Below are 24,690 nucleotides of genomic sequence, written 5' to 3'. Positions count from 1 at the left end.
CTTTCAAAAAAATATTGAATTTCGATTACGGTCGTTCAATTTAAAATACGATCAACAACGTTAAGAAACTCGAAAAATGACAATACAAACATGTTACTGACTTTGCATTACCGGTCATACAATATGCAAGGCATCTCAAGTAGATCTAGTTGTTGTTGTTATTATTATTTATTTATTTATTTATTTATTTATTTATTTATTTATTTATTTATTTATTTATTTATTTATTTACTTATTATCATTATTATTATTTATTATTATAATTATTATTATTATTATTATTATGCGATATTATAAACTTTACTTAGTTATAACCATAACACACTGGTAGTTAAGTAGCTTTTGCGGTGTTGGGGAGTGATGAGGGTATTTAAAGCATTTATAATTAGCAAACCAAATAGTTCAGCTTGTGAACAATAAAACCAGAGACACAGATAACAGAGATAGGCAACTTCCTAACCAGTTAAAATATCACACGTGGCTGCTAAACTTAAAACTTGTAGCAAGTAAAACTTATTAACCAGATATCAAAATCAGGAAAATAATACATTTTCTGAAAGCTTATGCATTTGTCTATAGCTGCAGGTAAAAAATATTTACAGTTCCCATTTAAATAAATGATACATCAATTTTTAAAGAGAACTACTCTATAATTTTTTATACAAAACTATTCATATGACGAAAAACTGACTCAGTGGGTATGTTCTGCTATGTTTTTCTAAGTGAAAGGCATAGAAAGTTACCAACATTTTAACATGCAGCAATAGATAAAAGATTTACCTTTCAAATGGTATATAATATCAAAGGATCAAAAATACATCCATTAAGTTTTATTTGCTACAAAATGCCTAATTTTTCACTTTTTTATAGGAATGAGTGATATTTCAATGGAGTACACAATGTACTCTGTTATTTAAGTCTCTGGTAAAACCCATGAATCTATGAAATTGAACACTGATTGAAGTCATATTCTCATGCCTTTGCAATGATTGGACATCAAGCAATTCTTTTTAATTAAGTGTATTATTTGTTTTTTTTCTTATAAGGACTTACGCAATAACGTTATTTGTTGTAAGATTGGCTGTGGCGTCATTAGAATACTTGTCTAGATTGGCGTAAATATATTCGAACCAACTGTACGCTGCTACGTCACCAGCTCCAAGTTTGCGAATGATCTGTGCTCCCTGAGAAACAAGCAGCAGCAAAATGTTATAGATGCATGCAATATTATAAGAAAAATGTCTTATACATATTATATTATATTTACTTTAAAGGCCCATTATGCCTTAGAATTGCTATCATTTTTATTACTCAAACATTTTTTTTTGGTATATTATTACGGTTTCCAAAAATTACTCATTTGTCACAAAGTTGGACTATCTGTAACATCTTTTGCTCTGTTGGCAATTAGAATAATGATAGTGAATAAGTATTTTGTATGGAAGTCAAAATACTATTTTGTTTACTTTTAGCTACCCGGGTCATTGTTACTTTCTTGTTGAGTTGTTAGACATCTAATGCACCGCCTCCGTGGTCGAGGGGTTAGAGTCGATGACTTCTAATCCAGTTACCTCTCTGGCGTGGGTTCGATCACCGGGAGATGATTTGGTAGTTTAGCGCGGAGGAAGGTTGTCAAGTACTGGTGTAACTCTTCAGGAACGATGGTTAGGAAACTACCCGCCTATATGACTGAAATACTGTTGGGAAAAGGCGTAAAATGAAACAAACAAACAAATAGACATTAAATATGCTCTAAATCCATTTAAAGGCATGCTTGACATTTCAAGAGAATTGTAATTTAAGTATGGATTTCTGAGACATAATGTGCCTTTAATAATAAAAAGAAATATATAAAGATGAATTTATGTACGTACCTTGGCTGTTATGAAAGACTGATGATGGTATGGAAGAGGAAACATATGTAGTGTCAGCTTCAAGGTTGTCGCTCCATAGTGTTCGGCGACTTGCCTAGCAACTGGAAGCGCGTCTCGACTGTCGGGGCAAAGAGGTCCCATGTGAATATCAATATGAACGGCGGCATTGTTACTGCCGGCAGCGTACACGTATCCCAGGGGTCGTTTTGGAATGATCAGCTGTGCAGAACATAATGTAACAAGCGGCACTATCATTAATATAAGTTTCGATTCCATCTTGTAAATCTATAAACTTAGTTACCAATGCTATACGTTAATCACCTTGGATTTCTGGCTTATGAAAAGATCCCCAAAGATCCCGTTTTATATATACAGACTATTTAAACTATTTAAATGATATTTGACAGTATGGTTTAATAGTAAGATATTGAGAACATCGATGTGGGTCATGTGATAGTTGTTTATCATGACATTTTGATAGTAGGTACGCTCTATTTAGTACATAAACGTGTCGCTAAGTCAAACTACCTGTAAGTAAATAGTGTTCGAAAAATTAGAACATAGGTTATGGTACTAATGGTATTTACATGAATTTTATTTTTTAAGCGAATGTTACATGCATTTTGTATGAAATATAATGTTTTGAAAAAGAAAAACAAAGTAATATACGTAGCTTAGCTTGCAGACGATTTCATGTGGGCGCATAACGTGAAAAGGGCTCATCAACTATTAACAAAACTATTCAATTAACAATCGCATAAAAATCTTATGAAAATCTTACGCATAAATGATAAAGAAATAATATATTATGTAATACAATTTAATAGGCCTACTAGCAAACTAGCTATTTGTTTCCCGAATTTAACGTTGCGGTCATAATCGTTAAAGGCCTAATAATGATAATAATAATAATAATAATAATAATAATAATAATAATAATAATAATAATAATAATAATAATAATAATAATAATAACAACAATAATAATAATAATCATCATCATCATTATCATCATCATCATCATCAAAAACAACAAGAACAACAACAACATATTTACTAAGTTAATAGGAATTTAATAATCTGATCTTAGGAAAATGTGGTAATTAACATTTTCAAAAGCGAATTATCAATTTAGTACGAATATTTTGAGTACGACATGGGGTGTTGCTCGTTCTTACGAAATCAGCTGTACAATTTCATGATAATATTTTGGCGTAGTATACATTGATTATTGTGTAAGTATACACTAACTAAATGCAATTATTTAAGTTCTTACACTCTTTTTGTTCATATACAATTATCATTAATGTTATAAGGATGAAGATGAATTATATTTTATTTGTAATCAATTTTCGCGACTCAATGAATTTTGTTTGAAGTGAAAGTAAGTTAAAATAATTGTTTTTTTTTTAATGAAAGCAGAATAATAGAAATAATTTGAAGCTTCGTCATTCAGTTATTGTGTTTTAATTACATAATTCTGTCAGAAATGTCAATATTTTTTAATAAATGGATATTAACCAGGTCTAGGATTTCATGATATTTATGGACTGTCTGTAAATTTATAGATAGTCTAAAATTTTAAAGATTTTTCAATCCATAAATTTACAGATATTCAATGAGAAATTTGCCGTTTTTAGTTTTACACTAAAATCCGCAGCTTAAGACAAGTTGTTTTATTGATTGTTTATATTTACAAAGGTAATGGGGTGAGTTTCATCTTTGTATGATGATTTTGAAATTTTTGCTAAAAGTGAAAATTGAAAGTCATCAAATTGTTCTGAATCTTACCATACTGTTACATTTAATCATATAATACGTAACCTTATTCATTTTAACCTGCGGTTTTGAGTTTTTATGCAACTTCTGCTATTTTCTTACTTCATGTCTGTAAATTTACAGATAAAAAAATCTGTAAAATTATGGATTGTCCAAAAATTTACAGACTGTCCATAAATATCATGAAATCCTAGACCTGTTAACACCATTTATAAGCATTTATAGGCCTACTAATTTTCAATTTTAGGCCCTATAACATTTTAACATGCAAGTTACACTGTTACATATCAGAGGCAAGGATGACATCCTTCTTACTTTAAGGCCATTGAATCAGGAATATTTCACAGGGGTATTCTGATGATACAGTCTGAGTATCCCTAATATGGTGATGGCAAAGCCTCAAAACAAACTCTTTGACAGAAATTATAGAACATTTTAATTTAAACCCATCGGCGGCTACACATTTTATGTTTTCAATACACTTTGAACTGCATACTTTCGGCCGAACAATTCACGCAACACAACCACAAGCTATAAACTGCCATTTGAAAATGAAATGATTTCATTTTATATGATCTTTTTCCATTTTAAAAGTGCCATTCGGTATTTTATACACTGCTTCCTTGTCCTAGTATGGTTCACATTAGGGCTGGGTATTGATCAGAAATTTCCGATACGATACGTATTGCGATACAGACCAACGATACACAATACGTATTGACGATACAGTACAATGATGTTTCATTGTTAGGATGTACTTATTAAAAGTACTTTTTACATTTCATAGATGCCCTGGTGAAATATTATTGAATCTTACTTATATCTTTTTTAGATTTTGACTTTGTTAATGATGATATATAATACAGAGCAGGTGCATAGGTACCTTAATTAGTACATTTGAGGTAATATTTTAAAAATGACATGATGGTCCCTTTTTTAGATAAAACAATTATTTTGAAAAAAAATTAAAAAGCTTTTTAGAGAAATAATTCAATGCAAAAATATAATTATGTAAATACTAGGAAAAGTTAACGCAGAAAATAATTAAAACATCACTATTTATTATGGCAGGAGGCTAGTACTGTCTACAAGTCAACTGTTCTAAATTATAAGATCTTTATAATAAAATCAAATTTTGTAGAATTTGAAATATATACGCTGAGAAAGTATTGGAACATTGAAAATTTTCTAACAAATCATGTTTTTTTCTATCTTAAACGGTAAAATTACAATAAAAATATAAATATCATGTCATGATGTTGTGGTGTCGTAATCCGTAACGTACCGGGAAACGGTGTTTAGCTACATCTTCGCGCAGTCACATTTATTAAGTTAGCAAACTACATCATGGAAAATTAATAAATTTGTAGGATTTATGTGTTCACAATATGTGTTTAAAAAATTACAAGTAAATTTTTGGTCTAATACAAACTACTGCCGACCTGAAAGTAGTTTTTACCAGTGTTAGAAATAGGAGATTGAATGGCCGGATAAATTTTGTCACGGATTTATCCGTCATTTTGTGTATTGACATATTCGTTGTTCCACCTGAACTAATCAATGCAGCCTTTCAAATATTGATGAGGGCCTTCTTAACATTTACTTTAGAGAAAATTCCACACTTTTGACTTGTGTGCGGACATTTGAAAGACAATAGTTTTAATGTAAAGCCATCATGTTTATAAGTGTTATTAGGTTGTCTCCCTTTGTATCGGTATAGCTAAAACCCGATAACCGTACCGTATTGAAAAACGGAAAATCGATAAATACCGATTTACCGGTATATTGATCCAGCCCTAGTTCACATCAGTCTAATCATCTGTTTTCAATCAGAATTCCTTGGCTTTTATTCTTGTAATACGAAAAGTTGAAGTGTGTCAATTCAGTACCTCTGGCAAAAGTTTTCAAAACCATCAATATCTAGCAGGTACCAGTGTTTTTATTCACCAAAATATTTGGCGAAATTCGGCCCCATTCCCCCCTCAAAATAGTATGTTTTTTTCCCCCCTCAAAGCCTTAATTTCCCCCTATATGGCAGCCCGAATTTGCCTGCAATGAATATCATATTTTTTGCAACTAACTGCCGAAAAATGAATTATTTTATGCCTGTAAGAGTTACTGTAAAGCAAAGTTGTTTACAAATCATTCTCTGGTGGAAAAGGGAAGCTACTCTCGGCGTCCCAACAAGTTTAACATGCGACGCGACGATATTTTAGATCCGTATATTAGGAAAAAGAGACGTATTTTAAACTTATGTTACAAATGTTGCTCCCCTTTTCCACCACAAAGAAAACAATATAAAATAAGTAAACAAATAAAATTTCCCCTCCTATTGCATTTTTCCCCCTCCAAAGGGCACCGACCCCCTTCCCCCAAAAGTGAAAAAAAACACTGGGTACTCGCATTACCGTAAAGCTCCCTTTGGGCCAGCAATTCGAGCTCGCTATTAAAGTCAGCAGCTGACTTATATCAAGTTTTCTTTTTTTCCTGGTCTGTTCCTAAAACATAAAGTAACCAATGTATTTCTTTTTAGCTCGACTATTCAATAAAAATAAGTAGAGCTATTGTAGTCACCCGAGCGTCGGTGTCTGCGTAACCACTTATGTTAAAGTTTTTGTAATACCTCAAATATTTTCAAAGTCCATTGACATATGGCTTTGAAACTTTGCACACTTGTTTACCATCATGACCCATAACCTGTAGACAGGAGGAGGTAACTGTATCAAGCATTTTGACAGAATTATGCCCCTTTTTCGACTTAGAATTTACATTTAAGTTTGCATACCACCTCAGATATTTTCATATTCTATTGACATCTGGCTTTGAAACAAGTTGAAATTTTATACTCTTCTTTGAGAGCATAATAGGACTCTCTTCAAGGCCTATAACTGTAACATGGATTTAAAGAAAAATTTTGCCCTTTTGTTAACTTAAAATTTTTTGCATTATCAAGGCTTTTTAGCTCGACTATTCGATAAGCTTGATGATTGCATTATCAAGGCTTTTTAGCTCGACTATTCGATAAGAATAAGTAGAGCTATTGCAGTCACCCGAGCGTCGGCGTAACCACTTATGTTAAAGTTTTTGTAATAGTTCAAATATTTTCAAAGTCCATTGACATATGGCTTTGAAACTTTGCACACTTGTTCACCATCATGACCCCAACCTGTAGACAGGAGGAGGTAACTCTATCAAGCATTTTGACAGAATTATGCCCCTTTTTCGACTTAGAATTTATGTTAAAGTTTTTGTAATAGTTCAAATATTTTCAAAGTCCATTGACATATGGCTTTGAAACTTTGCACACTTGTTCAACATCATGACCCCAACCTGTAAACAGGAGGAGGTAACTCTATCAAGCATTTTGACAGAATTATGCCCCTTTTTCGACTTAGAATTTATGTTAAAGTTTTTGTAATAGTTCAAATATTTTCAAAGTCCATTGACATATGGCTTTGAAACTTTGCACACTTGTTCACCATCATGACCCCAACCTGTAAACAGGAGGAGGTAACTGTATCAAGCATTTTTTTTACTATCAAGCACTAAGAATAGTCGAGCGTTGCTGTCCTACTGACAGCTCTTGTTTTACTATCAAGCACTAAGAATAGTCGAGCGTTGCTGTCCTACCGACAGCTCTTGTTTATCTACCTGATACATATAACAAGATCAGGGATTTCATTATTAACAGATTGATGATCCATATCATCAGTTAAAATGCTGTTAAAATTTGTTGTAGTATCAGCCTGTATATTAAAATATCACCATTGAAGTTTGGCCAAATTGGTTGTTTCATTTGGCTCATCTGTTGCCCCAGATACAAATGAAAACCCTGAAGATGAAGAATGCTTCACTTTTTATACTAAAATACAATTTAGGATACAGGTCACTGATGCTATATAATATTATGTTGTTTTTTTCCAGTTATTGATTGCTAAGAAACCATAGAAAATGGGTCAGAAAAAGACTAGAAATAAAGACGCTGGTTCTGTTGAAGAAGCTGATGTTGAACAACCATTATCAATGATGGAACCAGCCCCTGAAACATCACAGTTGCCACGGAAACAGTCATACGTGTGGATTGCCTTTAAATCTGTGAAGACAAAACTGAGTCTAACAGATGAAGGGGCAAGTCCAGTGAACTGGAAAGTGATATTTCTAGTATTTATCTCTTTGGTAAGATATAGTAGATATTTCACTGCAGTATAATTTTCATTTTATGAGCTACATTCAGAAAGTATAAATTTAAACTATGGGATATTTGAGCCGTGTCTCGACAAAACCAACATAATGGGTTTGCGACCAGCATGGATCCAGACCAGTCTGCGCCTCCGCGCAGTCTGACCAGGATCCATGCTGTTCACTATCAGTTTCTCTACTTGTTATAGGGTTTATTAGCGAACAGCATGGATCCTGATCAGACTGCGCAGATGCTGGTCGCAAACACATTACGATGGTTTTGTCGTGACGCGGCTTATTTGTTTGTTTAAGTGTTGCACCAGCATAACTGATTTCTTTTTGAAAGATTGAGATAATAATAGCATATCTGTAGATTGTTAAAAAGAGTATGGTACCGTTATGAATACGCACTGCTTTTGTCCAAGGGATATAAGGTTTGAGCCCTAGAGGGACAATACAGTGCTGTTTTGACTTATTTGTCTATTTGAATCTGAAATATTTCTTAACTTGTCCGTATGATATTTATACAGTAAATTATTGTAAATTTCCACTTCTCTGGAGGGCAATACGGACAATAACAGTGTTCCCTCTGCTCAAATGACACAGGTGTGTTGTGTGTTGTTTTGTTCCAGAAAGTTTACTTGAAAGTGGTTAGAATAACCAGGGTTAATTTATTCATTAAAACTTATTAGAATTCTTTTGAATAGAAATGTAATTCATAATAATGTTTCTTGAAATGTTCTTTTTTTTGTAAAATACTTAAGTTTTATTTTTCAGTTTGGCAGTTCATTCAACATCACATATTTATTTCCTTTTCTGCCGGAAATGATCTTGGTAAGTAACAGTATAGTTTAAGATAAATATTGAAGGCATTCATTTGTGTGAGTACTTTAAAACAGTCTTGATTATCAGAAATATTAATATTGCTGTGTAGATGACCAGTAATCAGCTGAAGTTTTATAATTGACTTGATCAGCCTCTATCTTTTTGAACTGTACATTAAGCCAACAGTATAGAGCCTGGTCAGACTGCGCTGACTTTTAGGCTGTTATAGCTGTATACTAGTGGCAAAGGCCAATCAGTTTTGTTTCCAGCTGGTTAGGGGCCTTGTGGCCGAGTGGTTAAGGTTGTTGATTTCAAACCACTTGCCCCTTACCGCTTTGGGTTCGAATCTTGACCGGGACTTTGGATTCTTTCATGTGAGGAAGCTTTCCAGCTAGCTTAAGGAACTTTGGTGGTTCTACTCAGGTGCCCATTTGTGCCTGAAATAATGCATGGAAGGGCACCTGAGGTCTTCATCCACCAGTAAAGCTGGAACGTCGCCATAGACCTATACTGTGTCGATGTGACGTAACACCCCCCAAAAAAAACAAACAAAGTTTCCAGCAGGTAAGAGGTTAAAGAGACATAAAGAAGACTACAGTTTCTTTAGAAAAAACAATTCTATATAGTTTCAAAATAAATATAATGGCTCTCATTGTCAGAGTTTTACTTTATCTTAATTTATATGAGCCGCGCCATGACAAAACCAACATTGTCCGTTTGCTACCAGCATGGATCCAGACCAGCCTGCGCATCCGCGCAGTCTGATCAGGATCCATGCTGTTCGCTATCAGTTTCTCTAGTTGTTATAGGGTTGGTAAGCAAACAGCATGGATCCTGATCAGACTGCGCGGATGGTCTGGATCCATGCTGGTCACAAACCAACTATGTTGGTTTTGTCGTGACACAGCTCATATGTATTCTATTACTATTTCAGACATTTGGTTATAAAGAGGTGGATAAAGGATATTATGCTGGAATAATTGCCTCATCTATGTTTGTTGGTCGAGTTTTTGGCAGGTAGGTTTTTACTTGTAAGCCAGTTAATGCTTATAACAGACATACAATCTCTGCTTTACTGTTAAATCTTTACCTTTGTAGCACATATCCTAATGAATAACCATCTGTTATCTAGGTTTTGGCGGGGTGGGGGGAGCCAGGACTTACTAGCAGTAGAGTGAGGTTTAGCACTAGCAGTGTAGTTGCAGATTGAAATTCTTCCAACCTCACTGCAAAATGAATGCTTATCTGCACAAAGTACTATTCTGAAATGTGCTAAAGGTGTTTGTTTTGTTGGCGAACTTCTGTTCATTTAGCAAATAATGTATGTTTAGCTTATGGTAGTTTAATATCACTTTTGAAGACATTAATTAATGCTTTGTACCCTGCAAAGTTGTTAACTATCTTATGAAATTTCTTTACCCTGCACAGTTCATAACACTTTCTTTATAAGATGTCTTTACCCTTCACAGTTTATAATGTTCTTTATAAGATGTCTTTACCTTTCACAGTTCATAACACTCTTTATAAGATGTCTTTACCCTGCACAGTTCATAACACTTTCTTTATAAGATGTCTTTACCCTTCACAGTTTATAATGCTCTTTATAAGGTGTCTTTACCTTGTACAGTTCATAACACTCTTTATAAGATGTCTTTACCCTGCACAGTTCATAACACTTTCTTTATAAGATATTTTACCTTGCACAGTTTATAGCATACTCTATTAGATATCTTTTCTCTGCACAGTTTATAACACTCTTTACAAGATGTCTTTACCCTGCACAGTTCATAACATTTCTTTATAAGATGTCTTTACCCTTCACAGTTTATAATGCTCTTTATAAGATATCTTTACCTTGTACAGTTCATAACACTCTTTATAAGATGTCTTTACCCTGCACAGTTCATAACATTTCTTTATAAGATGTCTTTACCCTTCACAGTTTATAATGCTCTTTATAAGATATCTTTACCTTGTACAGTTCATAACACTCTTTATAAGATGTCTTTACCCTGCACAGTTCATAACACTTTCTTTATAAGATGTCTTTACCCTTCACAGTTTATAATGCTCTTTATAAGATGTCTTTACCTTGTACAGTTCATAACACTCTTTATAAGATGTCTTTACCCTGCACAGTTCATAACACTTTCTTTATAAGATGTCTTTACCCTTCACAGTTTATAATGCTCTTTATAAGATGTCTTTACCTTGTATAGTTCATAACACTCTTTATAAGATGTCTTTACCCTGCACAGTTCATAACACTTTCTTTATAAGATGTCTTTACCCTTCACAGTTTATAATGCTCTTTATAAGATGTCTTTACCTTGTACAGTTCATAACACTCTTTATAAGATGTCTTTACCCTGCACAGTTCATAACACTTTCTTTATAAGATGTCTTTACCCTTCACAGTTTATAATGCTCTTTATAAGATGTCTTTACCTTGTACAGTTCATAACACTCTTTATAAGATGTCTTTACCCTGCACGGTTCATAACACTCTTTACAAGATGTCTTTACCCTGCACAGTTCATAACACTTTCTTTATAAGATGTCTTTACCCTGCACAGTTTATAACACTCTTTACAAGATGTCTTTACCCTGCACAGTTTATAACACTCTTTACAAGATGTCTTTACCCTGCACAGTTTATAACACTCTTTATAAGATATCTGTTATGGTGTTGAGGAGTACTGTGTTGCAGATTGTATGATTCACATGTTTCACAATTTCAGTTATTTCTGGGGCTGGATATCCGACAAGAAAGGAAGACGTCCCATAGTTCTCACCACTGTATTTCTGATAGGAATTTGCTCTTTAGCTTTTGGCTTTACTACCAATATATACTTTGCTGTGATCATGAGAATGCTTGCTGGTCTTGTGAATGGTATGTAGTTATAGGTACTTAACTGTCTCTAACCTTTATCTGCTTTACAGAAATTGTGCAATGCCTTTCATTAAATTGAAACTACATGTATACATTGTTATTTATAGGGTTTCTTTATCAAAAAGTGATATATTGAGAAATTGTAAGGTTTAAGCTCCAATATTGTCACCATAGTGTAGTAACAAGCTAACTTTACAAGTATAATTTATAATTTAATTGGAGTTAACCCATTACTGCACTAAGGCAACATTATGATGAAAGCTTGAAGCTTACTGAAATCACTCGGAGTCCATTTCCCAGAACTAACCAGTACTGGAGTTATATGAGTGAATAAATGTTTAAACTGTATAATTATGAGAAGGCAGGGCCGGCAAAATCTGAATTAGACTAACTTGTTTTTAGCATTTATATCTTTTTTTTAAGTAGTCTTTATGATATTTATAAAGGAATGTACAGGCTGTGGGACAACCTGGGCAATACCGACAATTGATTTTGCTGGCCGTGGAAGGTGAATGTATATGATTTAGCACGTATTTTGTTTTCTACGGGTACTGGCGGAAAGTAGATCTATGATTTAGCATGTATTATGTTATCTACAGGTACTGGCGGAAAGTAGATCTATGATTTAGCATGTATTATGTTATCTACAGGTACTGGCGGAAAGTAGATCTATGATTTAGCATGTATTCTGTTATCTACAGGTACTGGCGGAAAGTAGATCTATGATTTAGCATGTATTGTGTTATCTACAGGTACTGGCGGAAAGTAGATCTATGATTTAGCATGTATTTTGTTTTCATGCAGGTACTGGCGGAAAGTAGATCTTTGACTTAGCATGTATTCTGTTATCTTCAGGTACTGGCGGAAAGTAGATCTATGATTTAGCATGCATTCTGTTATCTACAGGTACTGGCGGAAAGTAGATCTATGATTTAGCATGTATTCTGTTATCTACAGTTACTGGCGGAAAGTAGATCTATGATTTAGCATGTATTCTGTTATCTACAGTTACTGGTGGAAAGTAGATCTATGATTTAGCATGTATTGTGTTATCTACAGGTACTGGCGGAAAGTAGATCTATGATTTACCATGTATTGTTATCTACAGGTACTGGTGGAAAGTAGATCTATCATTTAGCATGCATTATGTTATCTACAGGTACTGGCGGAAAGTAGATCTATGATTTAGCTTGTATTGTTATCTACAGGTACTGGCGGAAAGTAGATCTTTGATTTAGCACGTATTCTGTTATCTACAGTTACTGGCGGAAAGTAGATCTATGATTTAGCATGTATTGTGTTATCTACAGGTACTGGCGGAAAGTAGATCTATGATTTAGCATGTATTTTGTTTCATGCAGGTACTGGCGGAAAGTAGATCTTTGACTTAGCATGTATTCTGTTATCTTCAGGTACTGGCGGAAAGTAGATCTATGATTTAGCATGCATTCTGTTATCTACAGGTACTGGCGGAAAGTAGATCTATGATTTAGCTTGTATTGTTATCTACAGGTACTGGCGGAAAGTAGATCTATGATTTAGCATGCATTCTGTTATCTACAGGTACTGGCTGAAAGTAGAACTATGATTTAGCTTGTATTGTTATCTACAGGTACTGGCGGAAAGTAGATCTTTGATTTAGCATGTATTGTTATCTACAGGTACTGGAGGGAGTAGATCTATGATTTAGCATGTATTCTGTTATCTACAGGTACTGGCGGAAAGTAGATCTATGATTTAGCTTGTATTGTTATCTACAGGTACTGGCGGAAAGTAGATCTATGATTTAGCATGCATTCTGTTATCTACAGGTACTGGCGGAAAGTAGAACTATGATTTAGCTTGTATTGTTATCTACAGGTACTGGCGGAAAGTAGATCTTTGATTTAGCATGTATTGTTATCTACAGGTACTGGAGGGAGTAGATCTATGATTTAGCATGTATTCTGTTATCTACAGGTACTGGCGGAAAGTAGATCTATGATTTAGCATGCATTCTGTTATCTACAGGTACTGGCTGAAAGTAGATCTATGATTTAGCATGCATTCTGTTATCTACAGGTACTGGCGGAAAGTAGATCTATGATTTAGCATGTATTCTGTTATCTACAGGTACTGGCGGAAAGTAGATCTATGATTTAGCATGTATTCTGTTATCTACAGGTACTGGCGGAAAGTAGATCTATGATTGAGCAAGTACAGGTACTGGCGGAAAGTAGATCTATGATTTAGCATGTATTCTGTTATCTACAGGTACTGGCGGAAAGTAGATCTATGATTTAGCATGTATTCTGTTATCTACAGGTACTGGCGGAAAGTAGATCTATGATTTAGCATGTACAGGTACTGGCGGAAAGTAGATCTTTGATTTAGCACGTATTCTGTTATCTACAGCTACTGGCGGAAAGTAGATCTATGATTTAGCATGTATTGTGTTATCTACAGGTACTGGCGGAAAGTAGATCTATGATTTAGCATGTATTGTTATCTACAGGTACTGGCGGAAAGTAGATCTATGATTTAGCATGTATTGTGTTATCTACAGGTACTGGCGGAAAGTAGATCTATGATTTAGCATGTATTGTGTTATCTACAGGTACTGGCGGAAAGTAGATCTATGATTTTGCATGTATTGTGTTATCTACAGGTACTGGCGGAAAGTAGATCTATGATTTTGCATGTATTGTGTTATCTACAGGTACTGGCGGAAAGTAGATCTTTGATTTAGCTTGTATTGTGTTATCTACAGGTACTGGCGGAAAGTAGATCTATGATTTAGCATGTACAGGTACTGGCGGAAAGTAGATCTATGATTTAGCATGTATTGTGTTATCTACAGGTACTGGCGGAAAGTAGATCTATGATTTTGCATGTATTGTGTTATCTACAGGTACTGGCGGAAAGTAGATCTTTGATTTAGCATGTATTCTGTTATCTACAGCTACTGGCGGAAAGTAGATCTATGATTTTGCATGTATTGTGTTATCTACAGGTACTGGCGGAAAGTAGATCTATGATTTAGCATGTACAGGTACTGGCGGAAAGTAGATCTATGATTTAGCATGTATTGTGTTATCTACAGGTACTGGCGGAAAGTAGATCTATGATTTAGCATGTACAGGTACTGGCGGAAAGTAGATCTATCATTTAGCATGCATTATGTTATCTACAGGTACTGGTGGAAAGTAGATCTATCATTTAGCATGCATTATGTTATCTACAGGTACTGGCGGAAAGTAGATCTATGATTTAGCACGTATTCTGTTATCTACAGGTACTGGTGGAAAGTAGATCTATGATTTTGCATGTATTGTGTTATCTACAGGTACTGGCGGAAAGTAGATCTATGATTTAGCATGTACAGGTACTGGCGGAAAGTAGATCTTTGATTTAGCATGCATTCTGTTATCTACAGGTACTGGCAGAAAGTAGATCTATGATTGAGCAAGTATTCTGTTATCTACAGGTACTGGCGGAAAGTAGATCTATGATTTAGCATGTATTGTTATCTACAGGTACTGGCGGAAAGTAGATCTATGATTTAGCACGTATTCTGTTATCTACAGGTACTGGCGGAAAGTAGATCTATGATTTAGCAAGTATTCTGTTATCTACAGGTACTGGCGGAAAGTAGATCTATGATTTAGCATGTATTCTGTTATCTACAGGTACTGGCGGAAAGTAGATCTATGATTTAGCATGTATTCTGTTATCTACAGGTACTGGCGGAAAGTAGATCTATGATTTAGCATGTATTCTGTTATCTACAGGTACTGGGGGAAAGTAGATCTATGATTTAGCATGTATTTTGTTTTATGCAGGTACTGTCGGAACAACTAAGACAATGTTGTACGAGATTTCAGACAACACTAACCAGGCTGTAGGCATGTCCATCATATCAGTGGCCTGGGGGCTTGGAATTATCACCGGACCTGCTGTAGGAGGTATGAACCTGTTCATGACTTTTTTGTATATGATTGAAGTATTTCAGAATCAGAATTATTTCCCTTTTTGAACTTGAAAAATTATACATTATCCATGCTCTTGTTTTACTATTAAGCCCTGAAAAGTCAAGCAATCTATTGTGTGATGTGTATGGATAGAAAAAGTTCCAAACTATTGTGACAATTTAATATTTAGAATATGTCTGGTCTTGATATAGCCTCAGTTGGATGGTATTTATGTATGACCATTTTAATCAGTGTCTATACACTGTATATTTTAATAAGTTAATGATTTAATTTTCTCATGCAACTCCTTGAATAAATTCAGTAATGAACCATCAGTCATTTAATTTATCACATAAACGGCGGCACAGGAGTGTAATAAAGCCATTTAATAAAAACGATATTACACTAGTGTAATAACACTTTGACGGGACGTCATTTGCGCTATATAGAAACATAGCGTTAAAGCGTGCTAATGTAAGCGTTACACTATAAATGCGTCATTGAAAAATTACTCCTTTTAACAGTTTACTGTTCTCTTTTATATATGTGATAAAAAGAATATTATATTCGTGTAGATTCAATACTAAATTTATTGAACTTGTTGAATAAAACAATATTATGCTCGCCAGAGGCTCGCATAATAGGATTTTATTCAACTCGTTAAACAAATTTAGTTTTAAACTACACTCATTCAATATCCTCAATATTCTGTATTTCCCAGGATATATTTAACTTCTGAATGTACATTACTTGTAAATTGAATTTTGTCTTTATTTTTCAGGTTATTTAGCGAACCCTTGTAAACGCTATCCTAGCACGTTTCCGTCTGAAGGTTTCTTTTACCAATTTCCTTATATGCTTCCCAGCTTTATAGCATTTGTCATATGCATGGTGGCATTCATCATTGACTTCATATGGCTACCTGAAACACTATACAAAAAGTAAGCCTATTTCCTATGTATATAAAAAAGTAAACCTATTTCTTATATTGTATTATATTTGTAATTCTTATTTGATTGTCTTGAAAAATTTTGCTGTAACATTTGTTTTTTATGTCAGTGCTATTTAAAGATCCTGTAACTAAATTTTTTTTATGGTTTTATATCATAAATATGATGCTCAAATGAAGATTTCATCAATATTGTTAGTTTCATACCTTATTGTAAGATATTACCAAATTTACATTTCATGTTAATAAAGGGAGGTAATTAGAAATTAATTTTCTATAAAGTCTAAGTCAAATTTTTCAGTAAGAAATGAATGCATATATTTTAATGATTACATATAATATGTACACATATTTGCAGTACATATTTTACATAATCTTCGATGTGAGGAAAGTTGTTTAAGAAGCATAATTATATGCATATATAAAATTTCTTTTACCTGTTTACTACCTTTTTTACAACATACAGGAAAGATCCTGTAACACAATTTTTTGGCTGGGTTGCACCTAGATGCAAACCTGGGTTATAGTGTAATGTTGAGTTATAGTATGGTGAAAGTAAATTTAAACTCTTGATATTTGGCATACATCATTAAAACAGTGGGATCGGATTTCAAGTCTGTCGCTCATCCACTTCCTGTTTAACGACTTAGTCAAATTTTTTACATAAATGGTCAGTGGTAACGACTTAGTTAAATTTTCGACATAAATGGTCAATGGTAGGAAATTTTACGTAACATTTTTCACAACAACTTCTTATCACAGCCTCTTGATATTTAGCATACAGCATTAACATAATTATGGCCCCATACTGTGGGATTTGATTTTAGGTCTGTCTCTAGTCCACTTCCTATTTACTGACTTAGTTAAATTTTCGACATAAATGATCAATGGTAGGAAATTTTCTCAGCAACTTCTTATCACAGTCTCTTGATATTTGGCATACAGCATTGACATGTAGTCCCATACTGTAGGATTTGGTTTCAGGTCTGTCTCTCATTCACTTCCTATTGACAGACTTAGTTAAATTTTTGACAGAAATGGTCAATGGTAAATTTTTTTGTAATATCACAACCTCATTAGATTTAAGGTGAAAAGTACCAATTTAACAATTCTGATCCTAAGAAGTCAATGTAACAGGACTAATTGATTTCTATTAGAGGGGCAACCTCTTGTTTCAAATGTTCCAGATAGTTCAGGAGTGTGACTGACCATAGAAATAAATCATGGAAACTCACATAGATTGGTTTTCTGTTTCATTGCATAATTACACTTTATAAGGCAACAACTCTAAGCATATATATCTATATCAGACAAAAAATGGAAAAAAAAACAACCCTTAACAACTTTTGTTATATGGAACAGTCTTTCTTGCTGAGTGATAAAAAAATTTCTTGATTATTTTTTTCAGACCTGAGACAGATATTTTAATAGAAGAAGAAGGTGATGATGATAAAACCAGTCTACACTCGGCACATGCCTGTAGTAAATCTCCGCATGTGAAACATTTCCCATTACATCTGCGGGAATTCGACCCAAGACAGGCGATATCTTGTGAAAACCTTCATGTAGAGTCTGAAGGGGCTACTTACCTTGCAGGTAAAATAAGCATATAAAAATTCAGTTTGTTGTCAGGGCTGGAATTTGTGAGTAAAGTGCTGTAAGTTTTTCTTTTAAGTGATCACCTCATGCTGGACTGTACCCATATCCGCAGCAGGTCTCCAAGGTGAACTAACTTTTGTAATTGCTAAAAAATGAACATGAATGTGTACATTTCATTTTGGCATTTATACTCCCACATAATGTAGAGGGGTCTATACTGGAATCATTCTGTCACATCAGTCTATTCCGTCTCTGTGGTCGATGGGTTAGAGTCGATGACATCTAATTCAGTTACCTCTCTGGCGTGGGTTCGATCCCCCGGAGATGCTTTGGTAGTTTAGTGCGGAGGAAGGTAGTCTAGTACTGGTGTAACTCTCCAGGAACGATGGTTAGGAAACTACCCTCCTATATGAGGGAAAAGGCGTAAAATGAAACAAACAAACAAACAAACATCAGTCTTAGTATACTGTGTTTGCTCTATAAATCTGTCACCTGTGATGGATTTTCTTCTAACTAGACTCAAGTGTTCACTTTATAAGTAAATATACATAAAGAGGTTTTTTTGTTTACAAGCCTTTATTCTTTATATACTGAACATCCCATGTACTATGGCAGAACATAGTCACTGCTATGCCGGGGTCAAGGTCACTCTTTAAGGTCAAATGTCAGTCAATTTTGAGTTTAATATATAATTCTTACATGTATACCTTTTGAAGGACTGTTAAAACTTAGCGGCTCAAATGTTCAGCATAAGACAAAGTTGACTTTCTTGACATTGTTTACATGGAGTTTATGTTCCCGATTATGATTTTATGCAAACATTTTATGATTTAACTTACTTGTATGTGCCTGCTTTCGATTGAAATAATTGTTGTAAAAAGGTACAGAGATTCCTCTATTTCTTTTCAAAGTCAGAAAACTGGCAGTCAGTTTTCTGAATGAATGATTTGATGTGTTCCTTGTGTGGGTATTATCCAGGTTTTGAAAAATGCTTGAAAACAATCTGTGTTTTGAAGTGCTTTGATTGAGAGTGCTTAAAAGGGCTTATTTCAGTATGGACAAAATCATTCTGTATTTTTAGGGAAAATTTCAAAATATTTTCTGACTGAATTACAAACAGTGATTTCTATGATAAGATGGTATCAGCTGATCTTTGTCTGTACTGGTAACATGGGTAGAGTCACTTGCTGCCAGTAGGCTAAGAGTTAACACTCTTCTCATTATAACAGTAATATGAAAGTTTATGAACTACCTTTACCATAACTTTTCATCAAATTTATCTTTTTAGGTTCAAGGAAGGAAATTCACATAACCAGACGCGGAATATCATTTCATGAAATAAATGATTCGCCACACATTAAAAAGTCACATTCGGATAAAAATATTAACAAACATTTTTATATTGACGATAATAACACAGAATCGACTAAAGTTGAGTATAATAGATCAATTAGTGTTAAAAGTGATACGAGAAATGGAGTGAGTGAGCGGGAAGTAGTAACAGAGAAGTTTTTACCTCCCCAGCAGAAGAATGGAGAGTTACATGGTGCTAATGGAGATTTAAATTCTGTTGAAGAGCATGAAAAGGGAGATAATAAGAAGTGTTGTGCAACTTTGAGAAATTGGTCTGTGATACAACTTTTAGGGTATGTATTTTTTAGGCTATGTTTCAAAGATTTTATGATACTACTTCATTTCCATGTTTAAGGGAAAATCGCTTTGTTATATTCTTGATTCTAAATTCATATCATTTCCATATTAAACAGCAGTGTCTATTCTAAAAAGAAGGGGGGGAGGGGGGTTATCGAAAAGTGAGAATTTATTACATTTGTTGATCTTTTTCTTTCTCTATCATGTCTATGTAAAAAATTTCCGCCTGCCTCTGAAAAAAAATAGGGGGGATTTCTCATAAATATAGAATAGAATAGAATAGACACTGAAACAGACTGAGCTCTCATTTGCATTACTACATAATGATGTAAATAATAAATAAGGTATGTTTACATCACATAATGACATCAGATGTGTAGCCAATAAACGGAATGATGATGTCATGAAAATTACTTTCCTGTTAAGTATAGTTCTACAGATTTACTTTATTTTCTTTTACATGTATTTTTAAGCAAGTAAGAATAAAAATTGATACGAATTTTTGTTTCATTGACAGTAACAATATGTCAATTGCTTTATAATTAATCGCCATGGCCTACTAACCCTCATGATTACATTGCTGCGCATATGAGCTATATCTGAAAAACAATGCACTGAAATGAAATATTTCCTTAATGTGAACCATTATAGAAAGTTTTAAGTCATGAAGGTAAAGGGAGGTAATAAGAAAGAGCTGTTATCTATATATGTACAATGTATATTCAATGTTAATGTGTGAATTAAAAATTTAATGTATTCAATTAAATAATATGTAAAATCAGATCTTTTCGTGTAACCAAAATTTTTTGCTAATGTAACATTTAAGAGTAAATGGCAAGATTATGCGCAAAGTCAAGGTCCCTAATGGGAGAATAAGGTTTAATGAATTGTGAGCTTCTGTTTCCACTTGTATTGAATTTATATGATACTTAGAGAACAATATTTTTAGTGAAAAATCTTCAATTCACAAACAAACATTATTCCATCGCAATTTCATAATTTCATATTTAACAGTAATTTTGATTTCAAGATATTTTTTTTGTATTTCAGGAGATATGATGTATTTATATCAATTTTGCTCTACTCGCTGTTCTCATTTAGTGTAATAGGAGTTGAAGATATTTTCTCTGTTTGGGCATCAACTGACATTATGCTAGGTTTGTATATTAAGCATAACTTTAATTTATGTTCATATATAATATATACATGTAGACCTCCCTTTTGTTGCTAAGGAGTTGCTTTTAAGCATTGAGTCATCAGAATTGCAGCCACTGTTTATCCCTGCGTGATCGTAAAGGGCGACGAAACAGGTTCAATTTATTTGAGTCTGTTCATCTCTTAGCTCCACCAGGTGATGTGGTTTTGACCCCCTGGTTTTGCTTTAAGTTTGTAACACCCGAAGTTAGCCTAAGCCAAAATCATCTTTCCTGTTTCGGCGGGGTATGAACTAAATTGTGTTGGTGCACCATAAAACTAAACCAAACAAACAAACATGTAGACATATACAACAGTAAATATTTATTTCCTAAGCGAAAATATTAAAAAAAACTTTCTTCCAAATATTCAGCTTTTCCAGTAGTGGATATAGTTACTTAATAATTTGAAATAATCGTAGTTAAAAAGCTCAAATGATGTGACTCAAATATTGATGTTTGCTGATAATTGTAAAATATTTTTGTTTTTCAGATGGACTGGGATTTGAACCTAATGAGATAGGAACTGTTCTAGGTACAACTGCATTGCCTCTACTGTTTTTACAATTATTTGTATTTCCTAATCTAGTCAGAAGGCTTGGTATTAAAAAGGTAAGACATAACTTTAAATTGCAAATTTAATGCTTACTCTGTAAAATCTCTGTAATATAACTTTAAATCTAAAATTTAACGCTTACCCTATTAAATCTGTAATGAACAGGACACATACCTTAAGAATGTTGTACAGTTGATAATTAGTTTAGAGAATTGCAGGTCTTTTTTGTTTTAATTGATCATAAAATTTACGCTGATCATTTTCAATGTACTTCTGGCATGCACAGAAGTAATATTCTTGTAAAAGTAAATGCAACTAGTACTGGTGGTAAACTGCTTGATAACCTGCCCAGGAACAATGTGGTGGATGAACTGTGCTATTGTTAATTTAATGTGGTTCATAGCTGTTTGCTGTGGTATAAACTTGATAAACCACAACCAATTTAGACTTCAGTGGCCAGGCTATATCCTGGTGCCATTGGTTGTTAATATCAAAGGAAGCACAAGTAGGGCTAATTGTTTTGCTTACGGTGACTTCAGTGCAATGTTGGCTGTATTCACAATGGTAAATCGGCATGTAGTTGGATATTAAATGACTGTAGATTTGTTACTGAATTTATTGAACTTCATTGAAAAATGGTCATACAATCTGAAAATACAGTGGATTTTTTTTTAATCAGTTTGACTTCTCTGATGCAAACAACCTCTAAACAAAAGTGACATTTGCCCAACTAGTCTTATTTTCATGTTATATGCATGGCTGTGCCATACATATGTATATGAATTTTGCTCTTCATAATTATTGAATTACCTCTCACAAGGAATGTATAGTTTTATCATTAGCATTTGTTTTATTTTAAATTTGATATTCTTGAAATCTTGATAATGATTTAACATTGTTTCTCATTTTGTATTTTCAGACTATGGTGATATGTACATCATTGTTGATGGTGTTTACAGAGGGAATGCCATGTCTTCATTTACTTGTTGGGAAGTAAGTCTTCTGCACTGTTTCAATACCTAAAATTTCTCCTACCCAGTAACAGTTTTGGGTGGTACGTAATTGATAAAGTTGATGAAAAAGACTACCTTTAACTCTTATAATGCTGGTGGCAACAGATTCTAGCCATGCATCCAGTACAGACTAACATAGAGTATTGCAAGCTCTGGTGAAAGTCTGCACTGTTTGCTATTCAGTATAAACTGAAAACATAATTTGAAATTTTCCAAAAACATTATGAATGGTTTTGCTAAGATTAAAACATGGACAAGTCCATTATAGATATGTAGTGAGGTAAGAAAATGAAAAGTGTCAAAACCAGAATCTTATCTGCTTATGCTCATCTTTTGCCCCCCCCCCCCCCCCCCCTTCTGCTTTGATATATTATTTATATATTCTTAAATGTATCCCCTTTGATGCTCATGATTTATTTTAGACCTGTGGCATATTGATAGATATTGTCATATTTTAAGACATGGGTTGATTGAGTGCTGTTAGTTAAGTTAATGTCATTGTCAATATTTGTTTCATGTTTGTATTTCTTATAATCCATGCCAGTGTCATTATTGTTTGAGAGCACTGTCATACTGGTGAAATTATTACATCTCTGGCCAGTGTCTTTATGGATGCTATTATTATATTTCAGGCCAATATCATTATGGATGCCATTGTTATATTTCAGGCAATTGTAATAACTGGTGAAATCATTACTACTCACATCAGTGTAATTATGGATGCTATTGTTATATTTCAGGACAGTGTCATTATGGGTGCTATTTTTATATTTCAGGCCAGTGTAATTATAGATGCTATTGGTATATTTCAGGCCAGTGTAAATATGGGTGAAATTATTATAATTTCAGGCCAGTATCATTACTGGTGAAATTGTTATTTTTCAGGCCAGTATTATTACTGATGAAATAATTATATTTCAGGCCAGTCTCATTATGGGTGCTATTATTATCTACAAACACAGTGATGAAGTTAATGGTTAGTTGTGTATTCTCTGGTACTTCGTTGCTGATCAACAATTCTGTAGAACCAGAGCTTGCAGGCCAAGTGAATGGTCTTTCTATGACAATTACAGCAATATTTAGGTAAGACAGGAAAAATTACCATATATCTTTCAATTATATTTGAACATAGTACAATATCTGTAACCCTACATCTTTTGTGTGAAGTCAGTAATACTGTTTTGCGACAGTAATCAAAGTAATTTAAATTGTGAAAGAAACACTACCCAATATTCGTACAATGAAAAAGGAAACGTTTTTCTTAGTCATCAATTATTCCAAGCATATTAAAGTAATATAGTATTCGACCTAATCAATTTCGGATACTACGTAAAAGAGATATATTGAAGAGATATATTGGAACGAGTTTTGTAAAAACGAATATTTGAATATATATATTATTTGAACATGGAAAACGAATATTTGAACAACAAATTCCTTATTCGTTCCCGGCCCTAGTAATTTTATAATCACAATGACCAAATATTATATTTTTGTAGGTCTTTAGCTCCATTGGTAGGCGGTATTCTGTATTCATGGACAGTCGGTTATTCATCAGATGCTATAGGACCACCGTTTGACGTCAGTTTTGTGTTTATGTTGTTCGGCACCGTCTACTGGATTGTAGCCATCATTGGTGTTACCATTCCCTCGAGGTTGAATAGACAAAAAAAGTGAAATGGACGTGTCTTGTCAAATGATGAACATTTTTGTCAAATGAAGGGCGTGTCTTAGTGACATGATGGGCGTGTCTAGTCACATGTACAGTAAGTGCAGGCAGTTGTACATTCTATTTGGGGAGATAAGGTATGTTTGAAATCAATGCAGATTGGTGCAAATTTTTAAATACACATACAAGTGTTGTTCATTTTGATCGTCATGTATAGAAATCCATGGTGTATATATTTAAAATAATAAATTTAAGAATTTAAAGGTGAAGGATAAAATCAAAGGAAATGATGATTTAGTTTTTATGGGGATGTTATTACTGATTTTAAATTAATTTTCTTAAAGATTCATTTTGTAGAATCCTTGAAACTCATACATAAGATTATTTTGACTGTCTCTGAATTGTGAAGGGCATTTATAGTTTCGTTGTTGTTGTTGTTTTTTTATTATTTAATTTTTTGTTTCCTTTTTGTAGATCTATTTTGTATGATGTATTGATAATTTTCGGTTGTAATTTTTTTATATAAAACTTATTTTAACTGCTATTACTGTTTGAAATCTA

At 33.5% G+C, this 24,690-nt stretch overlaps 2 protein-coding genes across 2 annotated transcripts; one reads left to right on the top strand and one right to left on the bottom strand.

Annotated features, from left to right (window-relative positions):
* Nucleotides 1–1,053: 1,053 nt before the first annotated feature.
* On the bottom strand, nt 1,054–2,310 carry LOC132739910 (uncharacterized; the record flags this gene model as incomplete). The annotated part of the gene is made up of 2 exons (XM_060727741.1): nt 1,875–2,310; nt 1,054–1,184 (listed from the first exon to the last, which is right to left on the bottom strand). Coding segments are annotated over exons 1-2 (407 nt in total), but the record flags the coding sequence as incomplete, so codon positions are not given.
* Nucleotides 2,311–3,040: 730 nt separating this feature from the next.
* Nucleotides 3,041–24,624, top strand: LOC132739911 (uncharacterized). The gene is made up of 14 exons (XM_060727742.1): nt 3,041–3,109; nt 7,578–7,829; nt 8,610–8,666; nt 9,592–9,674; nt 11,399–11,550; nt 15,372–15,494; nt 16,282–16,441; nt 17,858–18,045; nt 19,337–19,694; nt 20,749–20,855; nt 21,385–21,503; nt 22,367–22,440; nt 23,382–23,543; nt 23,960–24,624. Exons 2-14 carry the CDS (start codon nt 7,605–7,607, stop codon nt 24,135–24,137), a joined length of 1,986 nt encoding a protein of 661 aa, XP_060583725.1. The 5' UTR covers nt 3,041–3,109; nt 7,578–7,604; the 3' UTR covers nt 24,138–24,624.
* The last annotated feature ends 66 nt before the right edge of the window (nt 24,625–24,690 follow it).

This window comes from Ruditapes philippinarum, unplaced genomic scaffold (assembly GCF_026571515.1).
Source record: "Ruditapes philippinarum isolate M1 unplaced genomic scaffold, ASM2657151v2 ctg13779_1_1_1_1, whole genome shotgun sequence".
Taxonomy (NCBI): Eukaryota; Metazoa; Mollusca; class Bivalvia; order Venerida; family Veneridae; genus Ruditapes; species Ruditapes philippinarum.
Note: the sequence above shows the minus strand (reverse complement) of the source record. Positions and strands in the feature narration are given on the sequence as shown.